Source organism: Sinohyriopsis cumingii, chromosome 16 (assembly GCF_028554795.1).
Source record: "Sinohyriopsis cumingii isolate HCF-2022 chromosome 16, ASM2855479v2, whole genome shotgun sequence".
Taxonomy (NCBI): domain Eukaryota; kingdom Metazoa; phylum Mollusca; class Bivalvia; order Unionida; family Unionidae; genus Sinohyriopsis; species Sinohyriopsis cumingii.
The window spans coordinates 93759210-93785827 of NC_142976.1; the positions used below are offsets into that span (position 1 = coordinate 93759210).

The 26618-nt window shown below is 35.7% G+C and overlaps 1 protein-coding gene across 1 annotated transcript in view; it reads left to right on the forward strand.

Annotated features, from left to right (window-relative positions):
* LOC149781009 (uncharacterized) overlaps positions 1-26618 on the forward strand; it is a 138458-nt gene that overhangs the window by 24529 nt on the left and 87311 nt on the right. Inside the window, exons 5-7 of the mRNA XM_089938122.1 lie at positions 3842-4282; positions 10562-11008; positions 22847-23263. Coding sequence (XP_089794248.1) covers positions 3842-4282; positions 10562-11008; positions 22847-23263 — 1305 coding nt within the window. The remainder of the gene's footprint in view (positions 1-3841; positions 4283-10561; positions 11009-22846; positions 23264-26618) is intronic.

A 26618-nucleotide genomic window follows, 5' to 3' on the forward strand; every position in this document is an offset into this window, starting at 1 on the left:
TGTTAGTCACAAAGGTACTGTGGAGTATTGATTGTTAGTCACGTGTTAATAGAATGTTGATTGTGTTGTTGTTGTAGGGTTTGATGCCATTTTTCAGCACACCATAGGCTGCACACGATGTCTGCAGTGTGGCAGTTTATAGTGATGTCTAGCACTGGGGCATCATGCTGCAGACATGTAGCATGATATCCCACCTAGTCACATTATCCTGACACCAGGCCAACCAGTCCTAATACTAACCTCTTAATGCTGAGTGCCTAGCAAGTCAGCCGTTAGTACCATTTTTGTAAGTCTTTGGTTTGACTAGACCGGGTTCAAACCCATGACCTCCCACTTCCGAGGCGGTTGCTCTAACCACTAGGCCACTGGAGCGGTCCCAGATATGGAGAAAATTGTCAGTTAGCAAATTGTTTTTGTTGTTTGTTCAAAAGTAAATGTATATAAAAAATCAAGATTCTGAAACTAAGCGCTCAAATTATTGATGATTTTAATGGTCCAAAGTTACATGACTGCACTGCCTGCTTCCCTTGACAAACAATGTTTGGTGCTGTGTGACATCATTGTAGAATGGGTCAGATATCCATTATTGTAGAAATGTAAGAAATGGGAACAGTCATTTTACATGGAGGTGATAAAAATTGTTTTTGTGGGCACTGCATGTGATAAAATGCTGGAAATAGTGCATTTGTTTTCTTGTTCTGCTGTTCACCTATCTTTAATTGGGTTTATTATATTATGGTGTGTTTGTTATCCACCAGTCTTAATTGGGTTTATTGTATTATGGTGTGTTTGTTATCATCCGTCCATCCTCACATTTGAAGAAAGGTCAGGTCTTGTCAAATGTTAGGAAGTAGTGTTTGTATTAAAATATTAAAAATGTCGTACAAAATATGTTTGATATATTCATTCAGATTTCATGCATTAGTTCTCCCATCCAGTCTGACTTATTCCTGACGGACTTAATAGTAAATAGTCTGATTATAATAATGGGAAATGGCTCTGTTATAATAATAGTAAATAGCCTGATTATAATAATAGGACATAGCCGGATTATAATAATAGTAAGTAGTCTGATTATAATAATAGGAAATGGCTCCATTGTAATAATAGTAAATAGCCTGATTAGAATAATAGAAAATGGCTCCGTTATAATAATAGTAAATGGCCTGATTATAATAATGGGAAATGGCTCTGTTATAATAACAGTAAATAGCCTGATTATAGTTATGGCAAATGGCTCCATTATAATAATAGTAAATAGCATTATTATAATAATAGGAAATGGCTCCGTTATAATAATAGTAAATAGCCTGATTATAATAATAGGAAATGGCTCCGTTATAATAATAGTAAATAGCCTGATTATAATAATAGTAAATGGCTCCGTTATAATAATAGTAAATGTCCTGATTATTAATAAATAGCACCATGATCGTAAAAAAATAGCCTTATTATAATAATAGCCAATGGCCCATTCATAATAGTCAATGACCCCATTTTAGTAATAGTAAATATCTATATGACAATAATAGGTAATAACCCATTATTACAGTTGTAACAGAACAGATCTGAATGGATGCTTGGATCAAATGACTACTTAACACAATGTGATGAAAAATGGACGTTTATGAAATGAATTAATAAAAATATGTATATACTCTACAAATACAGTGTGATTCTTTAATGCTATAAACATACAACTCATTCGGTTACATTACACAAACATTCACAAATAGGAAAACAAAAATGTGATTCCTATATTCTCATGTAATGAAGGTGAGATTCCTCTCCCATTAGAGAAAAATGTACATTTTTGTGTAGCTTTTACAGAATAAAAGAAGATAACTACTGATGTTGCTTTACAATATCTACACTGGTTATACAGTAATCCGGATTTTCTGTTTACATCCTACTCAAATACTTGCTTTTGTTGAGTTTAAACAAAGCTATGGTCACTAATGCTGGACACTAACACCTCTAATTCCCTTTTCTCCTTTCCTAGTTGTTGTTCCTTTTCCAATCTTTCCCTTTCAAATCCTATTTTCTCCCTTTTGAGTTGTTGTTCCCTTTCCAATATTTCCCTTTCCAGTTCTCTTTCTTCTACCTGATGATCCTTTTCTTTTGCTTGTTTTTCATTTATGAATTTCCTAAGTTTTTCCCCTTCATAACCCAATTGTTTTCCCAATTCAGCTAGATCATTTAGCAAAGTCGTGATTGTTTGGTGACAAGATCTAAGTAAAGTGGTTTAGAGGTTGTCAAACTACATTTAACAATCTTAGATATCAAGGCATCAAAAACTAAACAAATGTGTACATGTAGGGAACCCCACACCTACTAAAAATTCACTTGTCAAAATGTCCATAATTTACAGCCTGCCTTTGGTTTAACCATTTACCCTTGTGATTTTCATGACATTTGTCACCCCATTAAATGTAGCACCTGTCGCAGAATCTCTTTTTTTGGGTAGGCAACTATTTATGCATCTGGGCTCTTCTTTTGACATGAATGGTTGTTAAATTAAATTTGACTGCCACATTGTGCCTTGGAACTTACATTATGTCATGGTTTGAACCTTGCATCAATGAATGGCCCAGTTTGGTTCTTCAGATGGCGATTTTGTTAACAAATAATTGCTGATGATAGTTCCAATGACAATAATTTTTAAAGTTATGATGTATCAGATTATTGGAGCTGGAACAGTGTTAATGGACATACCAATGAGTGATTTTGAGCCTAAAAATGGAGTTAAATATGGTTACAATGAACATGCTGGATGGACAAAAATAGACAGTGTGCCAGTCAGTCGCCCTTTCAGCAAATGTTCAAAAGGCAGAATACCAATCCATATTAAAATACTGACAATTTATAAGTAGAATGCACTTTTCATTTCTTTTTCAAACAATTTAGACCTGCGGGATCAGGTGCTACAAAAAACTATATATTCCCATCAGATAAACTGAATAAAAAAGAATGAATAAAAATGAAATAAGAAGTAAAGATGTTTATTTGATCAAATTACTTTTGTCCAATGGTACAGGTAAGCACTGCATCAAATGGAGCAACCTTAAATGGCCTAGAATGCTGAATAAAAATCACTGACTGCTAACACTGTTTTAAAGCCTTTTTGTTATTTTGTCATGGACGAGAATTGCATATAAATAGAGGCCAAGTGTTTGTCTGTCTGTAGTTTGCATACTGGAAATACAAACAGTAAATCACATAAAAGGCAGGCCTTGTAAAGATGGAAAGATCGTTAAGTTCATATAAAATATCATGGGCCATGTATCGCTAATCATATTGATACATGGCACAGGTGTATCGTTTCAACCCTAGGGTCAACGCAGCTCCCTTGAGTGGGGATTAACTCTTGTAATGCCAGGTAAGTGTATATAACTTTTAGTTGGGGCTATGAACAGCTTTTGAGTCATAAATCAGGGCATAGATCTCGGGGTCGGAAAGAAGTCTGGATCCAGGGGACAATTTTGGTTGTCTAAATGGCCTATTCTTTTCATGCTGAGAAAGCGATTCTGTATATTAGGTCTTTGTAAGAAGATGATGTCAATAATAATGTTCATAGTTTCTGTAGTTTGTTCAATTTGTATTAACAACCTGACACATGTCAGCTACGTAGGTGAACAGTATCAGGCCCCCTTATATTTCATTTCTATTCAAGAAAAAGTAATCGACTAAACACACTAGACATCCTGATTGACATACATTTTGTCCAAATTTGGTCTTCTGGTTTCAGAAGGAAATTGTCATAACAGTACTGATGAGTCTTACAGTTTATTATATCATTTCCTATTCTAATACTTTCATTTTTTAATTATTTTTATTACAGACATGAAAGTTGAGGGTCCAAAGGAGGAAGACACTGTTAGAGTTGAAATGCAATTTTCAGGTGAATCCAGCAAAAAATTGTCACCAAAAAAGGAGAAAGTTGTATGGTTCTTTGGAATGTCCTGTCCTGTAAAAAATTGTGGTCCCCGGAACTTTGTTTCACCGCGTGAATTTCATAACCACTGGGAAAATGTCCACCATCCATACATAAAAAAATTTGAATGTCCTATTTGCCAATACAAAAACACACAAAGAGAGGTGGTAGGAGACCATCTGAGACTTTCACACAATGCAGTAAAAACCAACGATGTGAGGGACCTATCACAGATCAAGATAGTGGATGTCAGCAACCCTCTGTACAAAGACCCAGGCAGGTTTTACTTTGGGGATGTGTCTAGCATGCCTAGCAGGAAAACAACAGCCACCACATCTCCAGTGCAAGGTACATGTGCTTCAGTCTTCAGCAGGTTACAAAATAGAAAATGATTATCTAAGCATGACACCACCCTGACCAGTCATATTATCCTGACACCACCCCGACCAGTCATAACACTAACCTCTTAAAGCTGAGCGCCAAGCGAGGCAGCTGTTAGTATAATTTTTACCAGTTTTTTGGTATGATGACTGGGGTTTGAACCCATGACCTCCTGCATCCGAGGTGGATGTCTTGACCACTTAGACTACTGGAGTGGTCACCACTGTGTGCATTAGGTCTTGGGGATAGTAATTATTTCATACATTTAATTAAAAATTAGAACGAATATAAGATTCATTTATTCATATGACAAAATAGACATCAATAATATAAAAATGCACCAATAGTTTAATGACTTAAAAAATGCTATCAGACATTATATCTTACATAGATACATTGATAGACAGATCCCCCCTCCCCTCCCCCCCACCCCCGCATTATGCCTGACATGCTCTTTGGTAAAATTTGTGTCAGTCACATTAGTTCTTCATTGTATATCTATACCAATCTTGGTGGATAACTTACATTTAGGGCTAGGAAGTGAGTGTTTGTGTGCGTGTGATTTAGAATTTTAACCTAGCTTCAACAATTTTCCAGTCATATCGCTACGATGTCTGTGGTATGGCAGTTTAAAGTGATGCCTATCACTGGGGCATCATGTCGCAGACATGTAGCATGATGTCCCACCCAGTCATATTATCCTGATACCAAGCTGGCCAGTCCTAACACTGACCTCTTAAGGCTGAGCACCTACTGACCTCTTAAGGCTGAGTGCCTAGCGAGGCAGCTGTTAGTACCATTTTTTTAAAGTCTTTGGTATGACTTGGCTGGGGTTAGTCCAAGTTTCCTCTGACCCTTGCCACCCCATTTTTGGTATTTGGACATTTATTATGGGGTGTAGGGTCAGAGCACATTCCCTGTTGAAAAGTTGGATATCGCCACCAGCATTGTATCCCCCAGGGGTGTAAAATTGAGGGTACAAAAAAACCTTGGTGTCAAAACTGGGGGTCAAATAAAAAATATGGGGGTCATAAATGTACTGACAAATTTTCATACAACTTGTACTTTGTCAGCTTGAAATAGGATATTGCAACTTGCACAACATTCTCTCTCTCTTTCTCTAAGCATACAAACACACTAACATGCACAATTAACAAATGCATTGTCCATTCAAAGAATAATTTTATTAGTTCATTTTTCTTTTAAAGTCGTACTTTTAACAGTCTCCTTATAATCAATATGAATCATAAAATGTGTACTATCATAGGTTTCATTGTACTTCATCCTAGAACACATTTATCCAAATATCAAGGAGGATAATGATTCATCTTCTTTCTAATAAGTTACACTTGAACTTTAAGATCTTTTATTGCGGTAAAAGTTAAAAACCAACAAAATCTGCAATGACCCACTGACTTTGTAATCCAAATAACGCATTTGTCTCTGCAAGTTTACTGATTTCTTTGTTGTGAAATAATGTCTTAGGTTATAATGTGTTCTCCAGATATCTTATGGTGAACGAGGGCTGATTTTTAAAAATTCTAAAATCCTGTCACGAAAGGATTATTCACTTTTGCAGTCTTTGCAATCACGTGATCGGAAGTCACACCGGTAATCATAATGAATGTGCCATATTCCAGTCAAGGGAATTATTTTTTTATTAAAGTTACTCTTTTGTGTTCTGCTTCTTTCACTTTCTTCGCTAATGCTTTTTAGTGCATGACGTTTTAATCTGGAGATCACTTTCTAGTGCAAAGAGCCTTGAGGTAAAACATCTAGATGACAGCTTGCTGAGCTTGATGGAAATTGCGAGATATGGGGAAGCTACTCCGTCATAACATTGCCTATGCTAGTCTGGTTCATTGTTTTATATGTTCCCTGCGTTGCACTTTGCTATACGAATAGAGGAGCGCAAGGCAGGGAGCAAACAAAGCGGGGGACCAGTCAGTGCCTATACTCGAAGTACATACGATGCCATCCATCATCCAATGCATTGGGTATTAAATAAATCCTGATCATGTTATGAAAATCCTTTGCGTCAAAAAAACGCACGGTAACAAAATGTGTGTGTCAATTTTCTCCAGCGTGCATCCCTGATGCACAAATGTGCGTAAAGGGAAACACTGCCATTTGGTGTCGGAATGGGGTAGCCGCTTTCTAGCCAACGAAGCACACTTAAACAACCTTTTATTGAGATATGCCTGAATGAAATCGTTAGGAATGTGATTTATTTTCTCAAAAATCGTAAGCATAGCATTCGTCATGTCTTTAATCCGCTGACAGACGAGACAAAAGTACATCGTTGCTGAAATTTGACCTGGATCTGGCCATTTGCATTCTGAGTCACATGACTATACAAATCTTGGAACCTACATGTCAGTGTACTTGTGCTAATTGTTTGTGATTAGTCTCCATCCTGGAATGTATATATTCTGTGAGTATATTTCTTTTACTTCATGCAGGTTGTATCGTATGTTTGTCAGTGGATAATATTATTTAATTCATATGTTGAATTACATGTATTTCTACCATGTCTGTTTCGAAATGTCAGGTTTTCAATACCATGATCAGTGTTGTCTAAAGTACATTACAACACTGCAGCAAATATTATATCATTATCAACGAATGATGACATTTACAGGAAATGTGATAAACATAGTTGTGATTGAGTTTTTTGTTAAGTTGTAGTACAATTAGCTACTTTGGAATAAATCATCGCAAAACTTCATGTAGATGGAAAATTCTTACTTTAAAAAAAAGTGAAAGTTAATCGACTGAACAATGGGGAGAGTTCAGGAGTTCATGCTGGAAAAAATTGACGCAGAAAAGGCACAAATAAACAACATTATAACAGATAATGAGAATATTCTGCAGTAGTGGGAATATGGAGTAAATGGAAAGAGAAGGATTCGAAATGCCAAGCAATGCCAGGATTTAACTGACAATGTTTTTGAATGGTTTTACAGTGCACATGCTCACAATACTCCACTCAAATTTCACACTTTAGAATCAAGAAATATTAATGTATGTTCTCTTGAAATCAGTATATTCCTAAAACAATAGGATGTTTTTAATGGCTAATGTTACTTTTTAATGAAGATAATGGATGCTTTGAAGTTGCATGTAGCTGTCTTAGTACATACACATACATATACTTCCCCTCTCTGAAATGACTGATACGGTCCCTTTACTGCTGCAGAAAGTGTGGCTATGTAAGATAGGGCTTCAGTAGTTAGAGATTTACATGCTGTGTGTGTTCTTAATATTATTATGTGTAGACTATGAGAGTCCCTGGGTTGGCCAAAGGCAAGTTTATTCACTTAAGTGAACAAAATTACAGGTAACCTATCATTTCTTGTTAAGTACTCGAGTCCTAAAATTGGACTCGGAGTCTAAGATTAACCTGACTTGTACTCGAGGAACTCTTTAGCTCTTTATTTGAGGCTACCTGATCCATTCTCCGGGAACTCACTGTAGTTTTTTTGTGGGTACCTGACCAGTACTCAGGAATTCGTTGTAACTTTATTTGAGGCTACCGGATCCGTTCTCTGGCAACTCACTGTAGCTTTTTTTCGGGTTGCCCGACCAGTACTCAGGAATTCACTGTAACTTTATTTGAGGTTATCTAACCAGTACTCAGGGAACTCTTTGCAGCTTTATTTGAGGGTACTTAACAAGTACTAATGGAACTTATCCAGCTTTAGTTTGAGGTTACCTAACTAGTACTCAGGGACATCACTGTAGCTTTAGTTGATGGGTACATAACCAGTACTCCAGTAACTCATTGTAGCTTTAGTTTGAGGGTACCTAACTAGTACTCAGGGACATTACTGTAGCTTTAGTTGCAGGTACTTAACCAGTACTCAGGGAACTCATTGCATCTTTATTGGAGGTTACCTGACTCAAATTCTGGGAACTCATTTGCAGCATTTGTCCAGAGTACCCTAGCAATTAGAGTAAACTGCCAGTCTTGGTCGAGTGCAAACTTCGATGTTATCCAATCACTGAAAGTTAGGATTTTATGTTATTATAATTCCAATTTTTATAAATGAAATGGAATTTCCGCAATACAGTTGGCTGTAAATGGTCATGTGATACTGATCTGAAAATTTTTGCACATTGATAAATTCTGGGACTACTTCTAGTTTTTGTACTGTTTGCAGTATAAATAAACATTGCAGACACGTCATTGTGAAACCATTGTTTCATTTTTAAATTTATTATTCAGCAAATAAACAGAAGTTATGCCCTTTTTCAAATAATTATTTGATTGAAATGCATTGTTTACAATATGGTGTTCATCTGCTACACAGTCACGCAAAATGGCTGATTACGGTGATTTTTCACTGCAATTTTCTGTGTAGTTTTTTTAACAATTAGATGACATGGGGTTAAAAGAAATAATAACAGCAATTGAAGCAGATGAAAATGGATTTGACTAATATATATGATGGAAGTTACAAATGCTGAAAATGAAACAGAACAACAGAGATTGATAAATTACCTCACACAGCACCCCATGACCTCAATCACCCTAGCCATGCACAACAACAACAATAATACTCAGAGGCTGCTAAACGAAACACAAAATGGGTGTTTTTAATGGTAATTTGTTTAAATACTTTTTTTTAAAAAAAATTGTTTGCTTATTTAAAAAATGTGAAACATGCATGGATGTTGGTTGTTTGGTGAATAGGACCACTTATACAAAAATAAAAATGGGACCCCAAGTGGTCTAAAATGCTCTACGTTATGGATCACTGCCATCTCACCTCTGTACGCATGGGTTCGAGTCTCAGATTCGGCTAATGTGGGTGTGTGGGAAAGCTTGCCAGTAGCTTCTCGTGGGTCGTGGTTCTTTCCGGTGTTTTCCCAGGTTCTTCTTCCACCATTAATATGGGCCACCATGTATAGCCTATTGTGTGCTGAAAAATGGCATTAAACCATACAACAACAAAAATAAAAATAAATATTTATGAGACCATTATTCAAAGACTAAATAAAGTTTTTAAATGGTAAAGCTACCATCTCCACCAGTGTGACTTAACACCATTGAAAAATGTATATAATAATCCATAAAGGTGACTGCTTTGCTAATTTAAATTATTTTGGATGTATAGTCATTAATTCCTTCCAGCACTCCAGCACTCAACTATGCAACCAAACAAAATATATGGCCGGTTTTGCAAGCAACTCTACATTTAACAACTGCACATTTAATTTCTGATTAGATAACTGAAATTGTCTTGTTAAGTATTAACGCTGGTGAAAAAGATATAAAATGTTATTCCCGTATAGGACATGCTATAATAATAAAAAAGAATGTTATTTTTTTATATGAAAAGAAATGTGCTGACATTGTAGTCATTGCCTAAGATGTAAAGTATGAAGTTGTCGAATAAACGTAACTGTGACAGTAGTTACTTTTCATCTGACATTACATCATAGACCAACAAGTTGTTCTCCACCATTTTTTTTTGACTGGTGGCGGAACATGTTGGTCTAATTAGATCACTGAACAGGTCTTCACAAGTATTAATGCTGTTGAGAATGATATAACGTTATTTCTATATACAATTTATTTCATTGTTACCTTTATGTTAGCAAGGGATAGCATCATCTTGTTCATATCTCCATGTTGTTCATTGATAAAAATCCATTTGATTTAAGGTTTGAGTGGAAATTTAATCCAGCACACTAGTTCATTCCGTATAAGCTGTTATTATGTAAGGTCATGGTCATCTGATATAGCAGATGGAACTGACTAAATTTGAACAAGAATGTTGTAAATGAACTAGATGTGTTGAAACCATCAGTAGCCATTGGCTAAGATTTAAAGTATGAAGTTTCTGAATAAATGTAACTGACAGTAGTCAATATGTTCGTGAGATTCTGTACAGGTTATGTATTATGGGGTGATGTGAAGCGGAGAATGAAAGGAAGGTACACGCTGCTTAAATTGGAATGCATTGTTGATGGAATAAGTTGATTTGACGAAGAAAGGACAAAATTGGAATTATAAGGATTAAATGATCATGGTTGGATAAAACTTTATGTTAAATTTTTGAGTGATTAGGTAAAATTTCCACATTGATAAATACCAAACCATGATCATTTAATCCTATATTAGAGATGGTAATTTGTTTGCTGAAAAACATTTTTTGATGCATTGAACACTTGAGTACAAAAAATGTAATGTTTATATGTCAAAATGTTAAATAATCCACTTTTTTGTTGTTGTTGAAGCAGGACCAGATGGCATCCATGAACTCAAGGAAGCAGAAGATACAGGCATTCAAGCCAATGAGGAATCTGAGAAAATATCAAAAGATCTTATTCCAGTCAAGTGGGTCTCAGGAATGTCATGCCCAGTGATGAATTGTGGTGCAAGTTACTTTATGACTATCTTGTCCTTCCGGAGCCACTGGGAAAACATCCATAACATAAACGTCTTGAAGTTCAAATGTCCCCTGTGTACATTCACCAACATTACCAAAGCAAACATCACTGCTCACCTTTCAGTTCAACACAAGATGTCTGATGCCATGGTCAAGGCCAAGGTCAACCAGATTCAAAGTGTGAAGGTCAAAAACAACCGATACATAGATCCTGGCTTTTACTGTTTGTCAGAGATGGAAGAAGCTAAGCAGTTTCAAACTGACATTGCAAACACCTCACTGTCAGAGAAAAAAGGTAATGTATTGATCGTGGGTGTATAGACTAGGGGTAAAATGATTCATCGATATATCAAAACTTCGATACTTTTGCTGAAACGATACACATCGATACAAGAGACTGAGAATTGATACAAAACAATAATTACCATATGCATGTTATTTTAGTCTTCAGCTGTCATGAATAATTATTATTAGTTGCCTTGTCATTAGTAAAATTAAAATCCATCTGGAACAACATTTGCATTCACAGGCACTCATATTTATTAGTAAAAACGAAAAAGATTATTTGAGAATACCCACTCTCCGCCTACAAGTTAAAGAAAACAGCCTCCTTCCCCATTTTATGCTAATTATGTTGACCCAGAAGTATGTTCAGCATATACTATACATTCCAAACGCATTCCAAATGTTTAATGAAGTACTTTACTCATCATTTGATAACCACTTTCACGGGAAGTTTCTACTTTGATTTGTATCTGGACTTTTTTGGTCAATTTGAAAACTATGCTACCGGTTTGTTGCATGGTGAAATATGTTACATTGAATTCTCATTTGTGGTTATTGCTTGTTCCATTCCAGGTTAAACAATAACCACCAATCAGAAATCAATGTAACTTATTCTCTGCATGACAAACAGGAAGTATCGGCAGAGCAATGGAGAAACTTTGTGGGAAAGTCAGTAGATATGTCAAGTACTTAAGCAGAGATGCTGTCAGGGTGTGCCATTGCACGAATCATGCAAACTTTGCTCACATTCACTTTGTTTCTCACTTTGTTCCTCACATCATCGCAAATTTTATCCTATCGGCAATCGGCAACCTTTCTGGTCTGGGTCAATAAATGTACCTAATTTGTTTCACAGGAAATATTTTAAACGTATTATGTACTTCTAGCTACATATAATGACGCTGACCTGAAAATTGATTGAGTTACAGATAGGATAAAATTTGCGATGCTTTTTGGAACTAAACTATAACAACTTTCAGTTTTAGAAATATTAAAAACATCAGTGTTGCTATTTCAGATTACCATTAATAGGAAAATTGCATCATTAATGCTAAAATGCTTTTTCCACATAATTGTTTTTTTACGGGGGTGGGGGAGAGATACAGAAAGAGATGCATATTTATTCCTTCAGATTCTTCTTGCGCTCATGATCAGAATAAAATATGGCCCAATATGTAAATGAGAGAGAGACTTCAGGTCTTTGTGGGGGTTTTTTCCTTCCCGTTATTGCCCCAGTTTAGCTGAAGCTTTTGTCAAAGAGAGAAAAAAATTAATAAAAATTAAATAGTAAATGTGAACTATGAAAATACGTACCATACTCTTTCAAGTATCTATCACATGGTTAAATCCCAAGAATTACTATTTCGCATGATGTCTAATTTTCTTTACAAGTTGTTGTTGTTGTTACAGAGTTTGACACCATTTATCAGCACAAGAAAGGCTATACAATTCGGGCAGTATTAATGGTGGAGAAAGAACCAGGGAAACCCCAGAAAGAACCACCGACCCTCGAGAAGCTACCGGCAAGCTTTCTCACATATCCACATTGGCTGAGCCCGAGGCTCGAACCCATGCAGACAGAGGTGAGATGGCAGTGATCCGTGACGGAGAGTGCTTTAGACCACTCTGCCACTCAGGGCCCCTTTCTTTGCAAGTATAATGACCTCTCCATTCCCAACAAATAAGATTATTTTTTTCAAGTGCATCTAACCACTCCGGTGGCCTAGTGGTTAGAGCATCCGCCTTGGATGCGGGAGATTGTGGGTTCGATTCCTAGCCGAGTCATACCAAAGGCTATAAAAATGGTACTAACAGCTGCCTCGCTAGGTGCTCAGCATTCAGAGGTTAGTGTTAGGACTGGTCGGCCTGGTGTCAGGATAATGTGACTGGGTGGGACATCATGCTACATGTCTGCAACTTGATGTCCCAGTGCTAGACATCACTATAAACTGCCACACAGCGGAAATGTGGCGATATGACTGAAAAATTATTAAAGCTACTTTAAAAATCCAAATCACACACACACATTCATGTACTCTTCTTGTACTTGGGCGGCAGTTGTTTTTGATCTTTGCTTATGCTATATGTTACTGTAAATTACTGTCAGTTGTATTGGCAAGTTCAAAAGCTGTCACTGGTTGAGAAATTTACACGAGTAACACCTGGCATTTTCTTTCATTATATAGTACCATATTCATAATACCCATGGTTAGCCTCATTTCCTATTGGTAGCCTCACTAAAATCTAATCTGGTATGCAAAATCTTGACTTCAGACAGGTGTTAACTTTTGAAAACCTGACTACCGTTGTAGCATATTTAATTAGCATGTACATACCACTACAAAGCCACGTGATTCATGAACATGGAAGTGATAACTAAAACTGAAGGAATTGTTACCTAATGGTATTAATAGATAATGAAATATGGTACTGTACTTTTGTACATGATTATAATCACTGTCATCAAGTAAATGAACAATAAAAGATTACTGTACATTCGTAAATCTCTCTCTCTCTCTCATAATGGGGCATCATTTTTATTTGATCACAATTGTTACCTAGTGGTATTAATTGAAAATGGAATATGGTACTGCACTTTTGTACATGAGTATGATCACAGTCATCAAGTAAATGAACAATAAAAGTTTACTTTACATTCGTTAATCTCTCTCTCATATGGGGCATAATTTTTATTTGATCATAACATGTAGTAAGAAAATTGTGATACAATATCTGTCTATATCATGGTTATTCATCTTCTAACTTTTCAATTCTAATGCATCCGTATCAAAGTTAAACAACGTATATTGCAAACAGCATATATTACTAATTCATGCTGCTTTAGTGCAATTACATCTGATATCAATTAGTTCTAATACTGATGATCATGTAATTGTTTCAAATCCTCAATGTGGAGTCCAATATTATTTTATACACGATCTCTTCCCCAAAATGAAATATGTTTTTACACATTTTTTGTTGTTGTTGTTGTTGTTGTAGGGTTCAATGCCATTTTTCAGCACATGATAGGCTATACATGGCGACCAGTATTAATGGTGGAGGAAGAATCCGAGAAAACCCTGGAAAGAACCACCGACCCTTGAGAAGCTACTGGCAAGCTTTCTCACATACCCACATTGGCCGAATCCGAGACTCGAACCTATGCAGACAGAGGTGAGATGGCAGTGATCCGTAATGGAGAGCGCTTTAGACCACTTGGCCACTCGGGAGCCCCCACATTTTTTGTACTTTTGGAGAATTTTTTCTGTACAAAAAGTTGTTACATACGATAAAGCGATTTGGATGACAAAATCCATATACAAGTAGATTCAGAGTACAAGACGAAGCTAAGATTTTCTGGTAAAAAAGTAACGTCTTATAGGATGGCAAATACAGTAATTAAAATACAATTTAAAAGTATAATGCAGTTTTTCTTCTTTTTTTTAATTAGTCAGATTTGCCCTGCGGGTCATATGCTACAAAACCATATACATGTTTCCATTTCAAGGTTAAGATAAATTTAATAAAATAAGGGTTATAAAATGAAATTAAGAAGTACAGATATTTTTTAATACCTCTGTCTGCACAAGCATTGATGGACTAAATACCCTTATACAGCATTATGGAACAGATATGAAATTTGGCATAGTAGTCAGTAAACAAATGATTTAACAAAGGAAGTTTACGTTAGTGAAAAATTCTATTTTTAAGCAGTTGTGTCCAGTAATGATCTCTGGAAAATTGTATATAACAGTCACAAAGATCAGTTTCCCAGCATATTCAAGCTGACAAAGCTTACCTTTGTAAGAATGTGGAGCAGGAAGAAAGAGAAACAGATACTGAAGTTTAGATAAATAATGACCTGTGACCATTTCTTCCTCCCCTCTTTTTATCTTTGACAAAGGGGGAGGTCTCCCTTAAGATAAACTCCTGCATCGTTGTTCCTTAAATTGTACATGGGAAACAAATTTGGAATTTCTTTCTTATGCAGAGATATTTAACCAATGACGGTGCTGATGGAATAAATGAAATTAGCATGGAACAAGTGATGGGGCAGATTTCAAACTGCTCAAATTTATCACCTTGTGTAAGTTAAAAGAAAATTGTAGAATAGGACTGGGTGTAGTCAATAGTTTTCTTTCTTCACTAACAAATACAAGTACCTGTGGCTGCAGCAGTCTTTGCATCTGCTGGAAATTTATAGATTTTGTTGATATTCAGCCTTAGTACCAATGCACGGATTTGTTCTAGATGATATTTTCGTTGCATGAGGAAATTGCAATAATTCTTCTGTTTTGAAGATAACATCGTAATGTCTTCCATGTGTAACTGTGACACAAAATTGGTAATATGTTTTCAAATCATTCATGTTGTATAAAACAAATGGGAGTTAAATGGAGCCACCATTAAATAGCCTAAAACATTGGATAAAAACTTATTGCAACCAACAGGCAGTCAGTTTGAAAGTATTGTTGATATCTTCTCATCAGTGAGAATTGCATATAAATATATGATAACTATATGTCTGTCTGTAGTCTGCATACTGGAAATACAACCAAGAATGCCAACATACATGAAAGGGCATCACCTACCTTCCAAAGATGGAAAGACTACCAAATTCATATGTTTATTGATATGTATGTATCGCAGACTGTGTATCATGAATAGTATTGATACGCGGCACATGTGTATTGATATGTATGTATCGAAGACTGTGTATCATGAATATTATTGATACACGGCACATGTCTGTTGTTTCACCAATAGTATGGACCAGCTGAGTCAAGGTAAAAACTGAAATCCTGTTGTGTCTAGCTCCATGTTTTCTTAAGCACAGAACTGTAGCTCAGACTCAAAGTTCTAAGAGTATTGTTTTGTCTTTGAATCAAATGAAATTTTAAAATGTCTAAATTTTGGGCTTTGAACTTTAAACGTTGTCGAGTTTGAAGCTCAAAAATGTGAAAATACCAGTTAGAGGTGTTATAACATTTATTCATTTCCTGGACAGCAGCATATACTTATTTTATCATTTAAAATGGGTGCCAATTGTATTTGTTACAATAATATACACGTTTCTGCATTCCCATGGAAACATAACCTGTTTTGGCTGCAGTAGTAGTACATGTAATATAGTATTCACAGTATCCCTATCATATGTGATGGGAACTTTCTACTGAGGAGGTTCATTCTCACTCATTATTGTCAAGCACACATCGGTCTTGATTTAACCATTAAAAATTAAATGGAAACAAAACATTAGACATGCATGGTCAGCACTCCCAGTATTGTCAAGACATTAAATGGAAACAAGTCATTAGACATGCATGGTCAGCATTCCCAGTATTTTCAAGGCTTTATTTAAATGGAAACAAGTCATTAGACATGCATAGTCAGCATTCCCAATATTGTCAAGACTTTAAATGGAAACAAGTCATTAGACATGCATGGTCAGCATTCCCAGTATTGTCAAGACATTAAATGGAAACGAGTCATTAGACATGCATGGTCAGCATTCCCAGTATTGTCAAGGCTTTAAATGGAAACGAGTCATTATACATTCATAGTCAGCACTCCCAGTATTGTCAAGACTTTATTTAAATGGAAACAAGTCATTAGACATGCATGGTCAGCATTCCCAGTATTGTCAAGACTTTATTTAAATGGAAACAAGTCATTAGACATGCATGGTCAGCATTCCCAGTGTTGTCAAGACTTTATTTAAATGGAAACAAGTCATTAGGCATGCATGGTCAGCACTCCCAGTATTGTCAAGACTTTATTTAAATGACAGAGCTAAATGAAAACAAGGCATGCATGGTCAGCACTCCCAGTATTGTCAAGACTTTATTTAAATGACAGAGCTAAATGAAAACAAGGCATGCATGGTCAGCACTCAAAGTGTCGAAAATTTCATAATTGGAGTTTGGAAATTGTCAACTAGTTGCCTGAGGTGACCTTCAGATTTATAGTGAAGCAGGAAGAAAGCGACATCAGGTTGCAAGTATATATCTAGAAATTTTATTCACATAAGCAGACAAGTAGACAAAAATTTAGCATTGTATATTTTTCATGAATTTTGACCAAAAAGAGGGATGGGCACTATTTAAAGCATGCTAATGTATTAGGGTGAATACGGTACATTAATGCACCTTCCACTGCAGTGTATTAGGGTGAATACAGTACATTCATACACCTTTCACTACAGTGTATTAGGGTGAATACGGTACATTCATACACCTTACACTACAATGTATTAGGGTGAATATGGTACATTCATACACCTTACACTACAATGTATTAGGGTGAATATGGTATGTTCATACACCTTGCACTACAGTGTATTAGGGTGAATATGGTACATTTGTACACCTTACACTGCAGTGTATTAGGGTGAATATGGTACATTCATGACCTTCCACTGCAGTGTATTAGGGTGAATATGGTGCATTTGTACACCTTACATTACAGTGTATTAGGGTGAATATGGTACATTCATACACATTACACTGCAGTGTATTAGGGTGAATATGGTACATTTGTACACATTACACTACAGTGTATTGGGGCCCCGAGTGGCCGAGTGGTCTAAAGCGCTCTTCATTACGGATCACTGCCATCTCACCTCTGTCTGCGGCGGTTCGAGTCTAAGATTCAACCAATGTGGGCATGTGAGAAAGCTTGCCAGTAGCTTCTCGTAGGTCGGTGGTTCTTTCCGGGGTTTTCCGGGTTCTTCCTCCACCATTAATACTGGCCGCCATGTATAGCCTATCGTGCTGAAAAATGGCGTTAAACCCCACAACAACAACAACAGTGTATTAGGGTGAATATGGTACATTCATGCACCTCCCACTGCAGTGTATTAGGGCGAATATGGTACATTTGTACACCTTGCACTACAGTATATTAGAGTGAATATGGTACATTCATACACCTTGCACCACAGTGTATTAGGGTGAATATTGTACATTCATACACCTTCCACTGCAGTGTATTAGGGTGAATATGGTACATTCACACACCTTGCACTCAGTATATTAGAGTGAATATGGTACATTCATACACCATGCACTACAGTGTATTAGGGTGAATATGGTACATTCATACACCTTGCACTATTGTATATTAGGGTGAATATGGTACATTCATACACCTTCCACCACAGTGTATTAGGGTGAATATGGTACATTCATACACCTTACACTGCAGTATATTATAGTGAATATGGTACATTCATACACCTTCCACTACTGTGTATTATGGTGAACATGGTACATTCATACACCTTCCACTACATTGTATTAGGGTGAATATGGTACATTCGTACACCTTACACTACAGTCTATTAGAGTGAATATGGTACATTCATACACCTTACACTACATTGTATTAGGGTGAATATGGTACATTCATAAACCTTCCACTACAGTGAAGAACATTGCTTCATGGTAATAAGCTAAGTACATTCTTACACTTTACACCAGAGCGCAGCATGCTGCTTCATTTCCGCTACCACATATTCAGACATGAGACAGTATAGTCAGATGTCTATCCAAGAAAAACAAACTAGTTCTAAGTAATAAATGTTGATGGCACTGTGAGAGCTATCTCAAGAGTCTGATGAAACTTTGACAGTTGGCTTTTTTCATTAGTGCAGATAAAATGAAGACTAATAGACTTTCTGTCACATATGAAATATTCATCAAAAACAGGAAATAAAACTTTAATATATATGTCAAAAGATAGTATAATTTTAAAAAATCAAAATACACAAAAGTTCAATTTTCTCATATGAAACTTCATTATGTTTTTCAATTTGTTTTAATCTGAATTTATTCTATATTAAAATTTGTCTTAACAGAAAAAAATTCTGTACATATACTTGTTAATCTATGTAATTACACTGTACAAGAACATTTAAACTTTCTAATGAAGCCAACTCCCAGTTATCATACATTATACATATATCCTATTCTTTCTTGATTGTTAAATTGTTTTCCTATCATCTGTCCAGATCTCCTTTATGTTTCTATGTAAGTTTTTTAAATGCAAGTCTTTTGTCTTATACATCCGCCATTTTGGTGAGTATGATATACTATGATACATGTCCTTCTGTTAACTGTTTCTGTTCTGTATAATAACATCATGTACCTCAATAACATCATGTACCTCGATAACATCATGTACCTCAATAACATCATGTACCTCAATAACATCATGTACCTCAATAACATCATGTACCTCAATAACATGTACCTCAATAACATCATGTACCTCAATAACATCATGCCTCAATAGCATCATGTACCTCAATAACATCATGTACCTCAATAACATGTACCTCAATAACATCATGTACCTCAATAGCATCATGTACCTCAATAACATTATGTACCTCAATAACATCATGTACCTCAATAACATGTACCTCAATAACATCATGTACCAATAACATGTACCTCAATAACATCATGTACCTCAACCACACTTGGCTAGCATGTGATAAGGAAGAACCCTCTACATTTTGGGAACATAAGACCACAGGTAAAGGCACTGTGACTGAAAGAAGAAAAATACTGTTTGCATTATTGAATTCACTGGTATCTACAATTACCAGACTTGATGCACTTGGGATAAAAGACAAAGAAACCCAGTTTATATTAAATCAGAGGTCAAAGGCATTAAGACTGAAGATGAAAAATAGTTTCTGCACAGTAACTTCTCCACGATCTATAGTCACCACATGTATTGGATGGCTTGCACTCGGGGTAAGGAAGAAGTCTATAAATTTGGGGCCACAAGATTTGGGGTTTTTTTTGTGCTTTATTGCACAACAACACAAGTAGGTTATTTAGTGCAGATGCAATTGGAGTAAAAACTCTTGCCCAAGAACACAACACGGTAGCTGAACCAAGCTGGATCATTGATAGGATTTAACCAGCACCCTTATAATCTTTGAGTTCAGCACACTAATGATTGAGCCACCATAGCAACTGTTACTTAAAGAACTGAAATGACAAAGTCCCTGACTTAAAAAGAGAAGCAGTTTGAGTTTCCCACCATTTACAGTTACCAAACTTTGTGAAAGACTTGCACTAATGCTTAGGAACAACCATGTTGATTTCAGGGTAAAAATGCTCAAGGACATAATCAGTATGACCAAAAATAAAATAAAAGGTTTCTGCACTATAACTTGAATTCCCCAGCATCCACAGGTACCAACCATTGTGCATGGCATGAAGTATGGAAGAATCCTTTTGATTTTGGGGTCAAAATGTCAAAGGTCAAGGTTATTGACTGAATGAAGAAAAATAGTTTTGCCTAATGACTTTAGTTTAAAACTAGAATCCATGATCAGTTTGTAGAGGGCTTGCACTTAAGGAAAGTTTAAAAGAAGTCTGTTATTTTGAGGTTGAAATGATAATGTCAAGATCATTGTGGCTAAAAAGCTATCAGGAGTAATTATTATATGCCTAAAATGGGTACAGATTTATGATATCAGTTCAAATGTGGTCTCAAGCTGCCATACATGTGATAACTATTTCCCACATTTTTATCCCACTTTATTTCTTATTGTTAACTCATATATGCATATAATACTACTTACTTAATAACATATTTATTCCAAATTAGTTTTGGGGGGGCACATATGCTCTGTGATATGTTTCTTCATTCCTTCTTTTAATTTAATGATGGTAATCAGTGCTTATACATATGGTACAACAATGCCAGGTCAAGTTGACTCGTGTAAATTTCATTGGTGGGAATGGAGATCATAATTTGCTTGTTGAGAAAAAATCTACAGCATTCAGTGATTATTCATGGGATTTAGGAAGCCATTCACTAACAAGCAAAGCATGTAAAGCGTGGCAAAAATAAATTTCTGAACTCCTGGCTGACAGAGATGTATTTTGTGAAGCTAGCCATAAAAATGGGGTGGGGGGCATTTAATTCCTGAATGCGTGAAATTGACAGTCACACTATACGTCACTTATCTTACATTGCAAAGTACGATCATAGGGTTTTAGTATTAAAATGTCATTATCTAAATAAAGTTTCTTACAAAACTATTATTTGGAAAATAATATACATAATATAGATTAGCTTAATACCTGATGTTTCTGTTAAAAAAAGAGAGACTGTAGAAAAGTAGATATTTTACATTTGATAATGCATTTATTTCAGGTGACAAAAGTTAGACCTATGCACTAATGGTGATGTGCAATGCAAATACCATGGAAGTAGTGCAAACAGTCATGTAATGATTTATTTTGTAATATTATGTCTGTACTGCTTGTTGTCAGTAAAGTAATAACTATCCCATCTTTTTCAATTTTCATTGCCTATTACATTAATAGTCTTGGAAAAATATTCACTAATTCTGGCAACATTTTTTGAAAATTGGCAACAAAATATTGAGATTGGTGAATTTGTTTGGCGACAACTTTTTAAAAGCCAGGACCATCCCTGCAATGTGTATGCTGGAAGTTGAACAGCCACACGAGGCCTCATTGGCTGGTTGGCTGCTGTGATTGGGATGAGTGCATGCATGGTATTGATAATTTGTTGTGAGCAGACAATCAGCGGTAGTTTACAGCAAGCATGTTAAAAAGTACTTATAAGAATATACTGTATTTCAATTAACCACCAAATCAAATGTTTATTCCTTAATTTCCACTGTTTAATTCTGATTTAAAATTCAAGTCACGTCAAGATGAATGTTATGACTGAATTTATATTTTGGAAATTTGTTTACCATCGGCACCGATTATTTCTGCCGATACTGATTATATGGATTGTTCCAATAATCAGCCTGATTATGAGTATGGCCGATTAACTGGTACAGCTTTAGTGAATGAAGACAAATGGTTTCTGCATAATCATGCAAATTCTGCATCATCTCCAGTTATCAACCTTTGCTGATGGCTTGCACTTGGGCTAAGGAAGAACCTTGTAGATTTTGGAATCCAAAGGTCAAAGTTACAATGATTAAAAAAATAAAAAGTTTTCAAACAATAACATTAGTTCTATGTCATGTACCTGGACCCCAAATTTGTGGCCACAATGACTTTAAGAATAAACACAGTCACCAGATAGTAAGATTAGTTCTATGTCATGTACCTGGACCCAAATTTGTTAATGGCTTGCATGTAGGTGAAGGAGGCAACCTATTGATTTGTTGAAGGTCAGGATTGATTGATTGATTGAAAGAAGACAAAATGTTTTAATAGCAGTAATATATTTCTTGCTATTATTGCATTGCTATATTTGATACTAAACAGCAGTCCAAGTAGATTATTACCTCTTCCAATTAGTAAAAGGAATAATGAATATCTCCTTAGTTCACTTAAGACAAATGGAGTGTTTCCTTTGACATCATGTGCTTAATAGTTCAAGAGGCTTCTGGCATTTCTTTGGACAGTCATATTCTTTGTGTGTTGTACTTGTGATTTTCTACCCTGTCCTTGCTTTATTTTCATGTATTTACACCCCATTTTGGTGAATTTGAGGGTTTTGAGCACCTTGATAGTAAACCTGTTTCTTGTTTGTAACCCCTCTATTAGTGACCAGTGTTAGGATAATAATTTCTTATGGAATTGTTGTTCTGGTTCTGTGTGTTATATATAGTTTTTCTATTCGGCATTCAAGAATGCCTTAAGATGTGGGTTATGCAGTTGTAAGAAAGCAGCATGGGATAGCCCACCCACTCCACTCACTTCTTCTGTACTGCATTTATACATGTGTACCATTGTCCTATTTATTGTCTTTGGCTGATTTTCATGTTGAATTGATGAGAAATTTTCATTACCTTTCCAGAATTGTATTGAGTATTTTTAAAACACTTTTACAGAAATGGACCTTGGCGCTGATTTGAAAGGGGAAATTGAGAAAGCCAGAAACATCACCTGGATGGTAGGCATGTTTTGCCCTGTCAAGGCATGTGGATCTGAAACCTACCTGACCCTTGACTCCTTCTCCAATCACTGGATAAGGACACACCATTTGGAGCTCAGCATGTTCCAGTGTTCTCGGTGTGCTTTCAAGGCCATCCAAAAATCAGAACTTGAGAACCATCTGAAATCTCATCATTGGATTCTTGCAGAGAAAGATGTAAAGACAGCTTTGACAAATGTTAAAGTTGTAAAAGTTTTGAATCCAGCATTCAAAGATACAGAGGGTTACTATTTTGGGTCTCCAGGTAGAGAGAAGGAGGGAGACTGCAGCCTTTCAGATTCTGAGACCAAACCTTCTGAGCCAGCTTCAAATGGTACAGTGCTTTGATTCATTTATGTTAAATCTCTGTATAGCTTATCTTCTGTGTTATTCAGCTTTATAGCTTTATCTTATGTGTTATTCAGTTGTATAGCTTTATCTGCTATGTTATTCAGCTTATAGCTTTATCTTTTGTGTGGTTTCTTTTTGTGTTAACACATTAACTCCTAGTGACGACTTAACGGGGCAGGAGGTAGTAGCCTACTGCCGAGCTCTGTAGCGTTATGGTCATGCATGATACACTAAAGTGGGTGGTATTATATGAAGGTAGACAGATGTAGTTCTACAGTGATACCAAATAATATGGAATATCTAGTTGCACTACAAAATACAGATAAAAAACCTCATTTTTTGGACCTGACTTTTTTCTGCCCAAAATTCGCCTGTGGTTGGAGTCTGTTTGCAGTTCATACCAGTTTGCCTTAGATCTGAGACCAAAAAGTCTAAAATCCGGACACAAAATCGGATTCTGACCGCGGGCAAATTTTGGGTAGAAAAAAGTCGCTACAGAGCTCGGCAGTAGGCTACTACCTCCTGCCATGTTAACTCGTTGAAAGGGGTTAATGTGTTAATAGTAGAGCACAGTTCTAGTATCTTGTGGTAACAGTAGAGCACAGTTCTGATATCTTGTGTTAATAGTAGTGCACAGTTCTGATATCTGATGAATGGCTGTGTACACTTGCATGTGCCAGAAGTGTCTAATAAAGACTTGGCTATTGAAATGTAAAACAAGGATGTAAGACAGTATATATTCATGTTACCATATAATGTACCATTTAGTTGATAGTGGAACAGATCTCACATCATGGGACAGATGTAACACATACAGGGATATATATATCACATACAGGGACAGAGATATTGTATACATGGATGGTGATATCACATTCTGGGATAGTGATATCACGTACTAGGATAGTGATATCACATACATGGAAAGAGATATTACCTACAGGGATGGTGATATCACATTCTGGGATAGTGATATCACTTACTAGGATAGAGATCTCACAATTTATCCAGCACATGTAATCTGGCTTCCATGGTGATTTTCTTGAAAATCTTATTATCAGTACTTCGCCTAATGAATGATTCGTATTGTCATGAGGTTTTCACTAAAATACTTCTTAATGTTTTGTTAATCTAAAATGAAAATGGTACTGATCTAAGGTCCAGTATGCGGAGATCTTGAAAGTCATTTTTGGGGCTTTCATCAGCTCCTATGGTGTTTACTTGGTCTGAAATGAAAAATGACTCAAACAGCTACCTTGGTAACTATCTTTAAAATATTGTTATCTCGTCTCCCATTGGCTATATCAACATTGGGTTTTCACCAATAACGAATGGCTATATCAACATTGGGTTTTCACCAGTAATGAATGGCTATATCAACATTGGGTTTTCACCAATAATGGATGGCTATATCAACATTGGGTTTTCACCAATAATGGATGGCTATATCAACATTGGGTTTTCACCAATAATGAATGGCTATATCAACATTGGGTTTTCACCAATAATGAATGGCTATATCAACATTGGGTTTTCACCAATAATGAATGGCTATATCAATATTGGGTTTTCACTAATAATGAATGGCTATATCAACATTGGGTTTTCACCAATAATGAATGGCTATATCAACATTGGGTTTTCACCAATAATGAATGGCTATATCAACATTGGGTTTTCACCAATAATGAATGGCTATATCAACATTGGGTTTTCACCAATAATGAATGGCTTTATCAACATTGGGTTTTCACCAATAATGAATGGCTATATCAACATTGGATTTTCACCAATAAATTTCTTATGATACCTGGTTAGTTCTGTACTAAAGACCAACAAATTGTTGTTCTGAGATATGGACCTGGTCCTGTTTTAAAGAAATACTCTGCAAGTCAATATATGAAAGAAAACATCTTGCTCTGATTTCTTTTGTTCAAAAAAAACAACACAAGATCATATCCATTATGGGCAAGATTTTTATCAGAGAGGTCCAGGAAACTCACAGTGACTCTGCAAATGAGAAAATGTTTAGTGGATTTGAGAAATTACATAAAGTTCAAACAAAACAAGTGCTCTTCTGAGAATTTTAGGATGATTTGAATACAATGACATTTGCTAGAAGATAATAATATTTACAAAAGTTTTGATTTAAACTGAATATCATTCACAACATCCCATTTGGCCACCACAATGTAACCTAACTATCATTAAAATGAATGGAATTATAGTTGTAATATTTATAAGTTACTGCATTAGCATTGGAAAATATGGACGAGTTTTTTGGATGGAAATACTGCATGATACTGGGAGTGCAGTATATCAATCCGACAAAACAAGTTCATAATTTCCCATACAAATGCAGTAACCTTTTCATTATATGCTCTTTTTCTATATGCCTTTTAAGGTTTAATTATTTAAACAAAAATACACTACAAGAAAGAAAATAACTGAATGTATGCCGTATTCCAAACTAAATACTCAACCGCAGATTTATCGTTACACAACAACATAACTCCACCCAGATAAATTTGAACTTAGTTGCACACTAGACATAACTTTCAAAAGAAAATGGCTTTTTTGTCTACTTAAAATTGAAATTTGGAGCCATATTGTGAATGAATGTGCATTGCAACAACTTTTCCATTTTCACCATTAATACTGGCCGCCATGTATAGCCTATCTTGTGCAGAAAAATGGTGTTAAACCCTTCAACAACAACAACAACTTTTCCATTTTGATCTGGAATGAATAGATTTTGGTACTTTTTTTTCGATTTTTTGAAATTGCATGACTATGGACCAGATTGTTCCAATTCTACATGAAATACATTGGATTGAAGCATGGAGGGAGAAGCGTGTTGACATCTGCATTTGTGTTTCTGTTCTGTCATTGAAAGTTTGAAATCATAATTGGGGAAAAAATGAAGTTTTTCAAAAGCAATTATCAAAAAAGACACTATGGAATATAACGTTTATTTCATTTTGAGTGCAGTAAGGAGGATGTAATTGCACTTGGAATAGAGTCGAAATTACAGTACAATTTCAAAATGTGTAATCAAGCTTGAGAACCCACTACATGGCTTTGTAATTCAGATTTGCAGAACTAAGAAAGTACATTTTGAGGAAATTCAGGATGTAAAAATGTAAGTACATTTTTTGCCATTCTTATTATCAGCTAAAGAAGACATGTTATGCCTTGTCACTTGCATGTTATTTGTAAGGACCCTCTCTGGCATATATTGCTAGCCTAAATCCGAAACATTTTATCAAAATAGCTTATGCGTTATGCGGAATGTGCCAAAGCAGCTGGTATGTGGCAGTCCATAAAACATCTTGTTT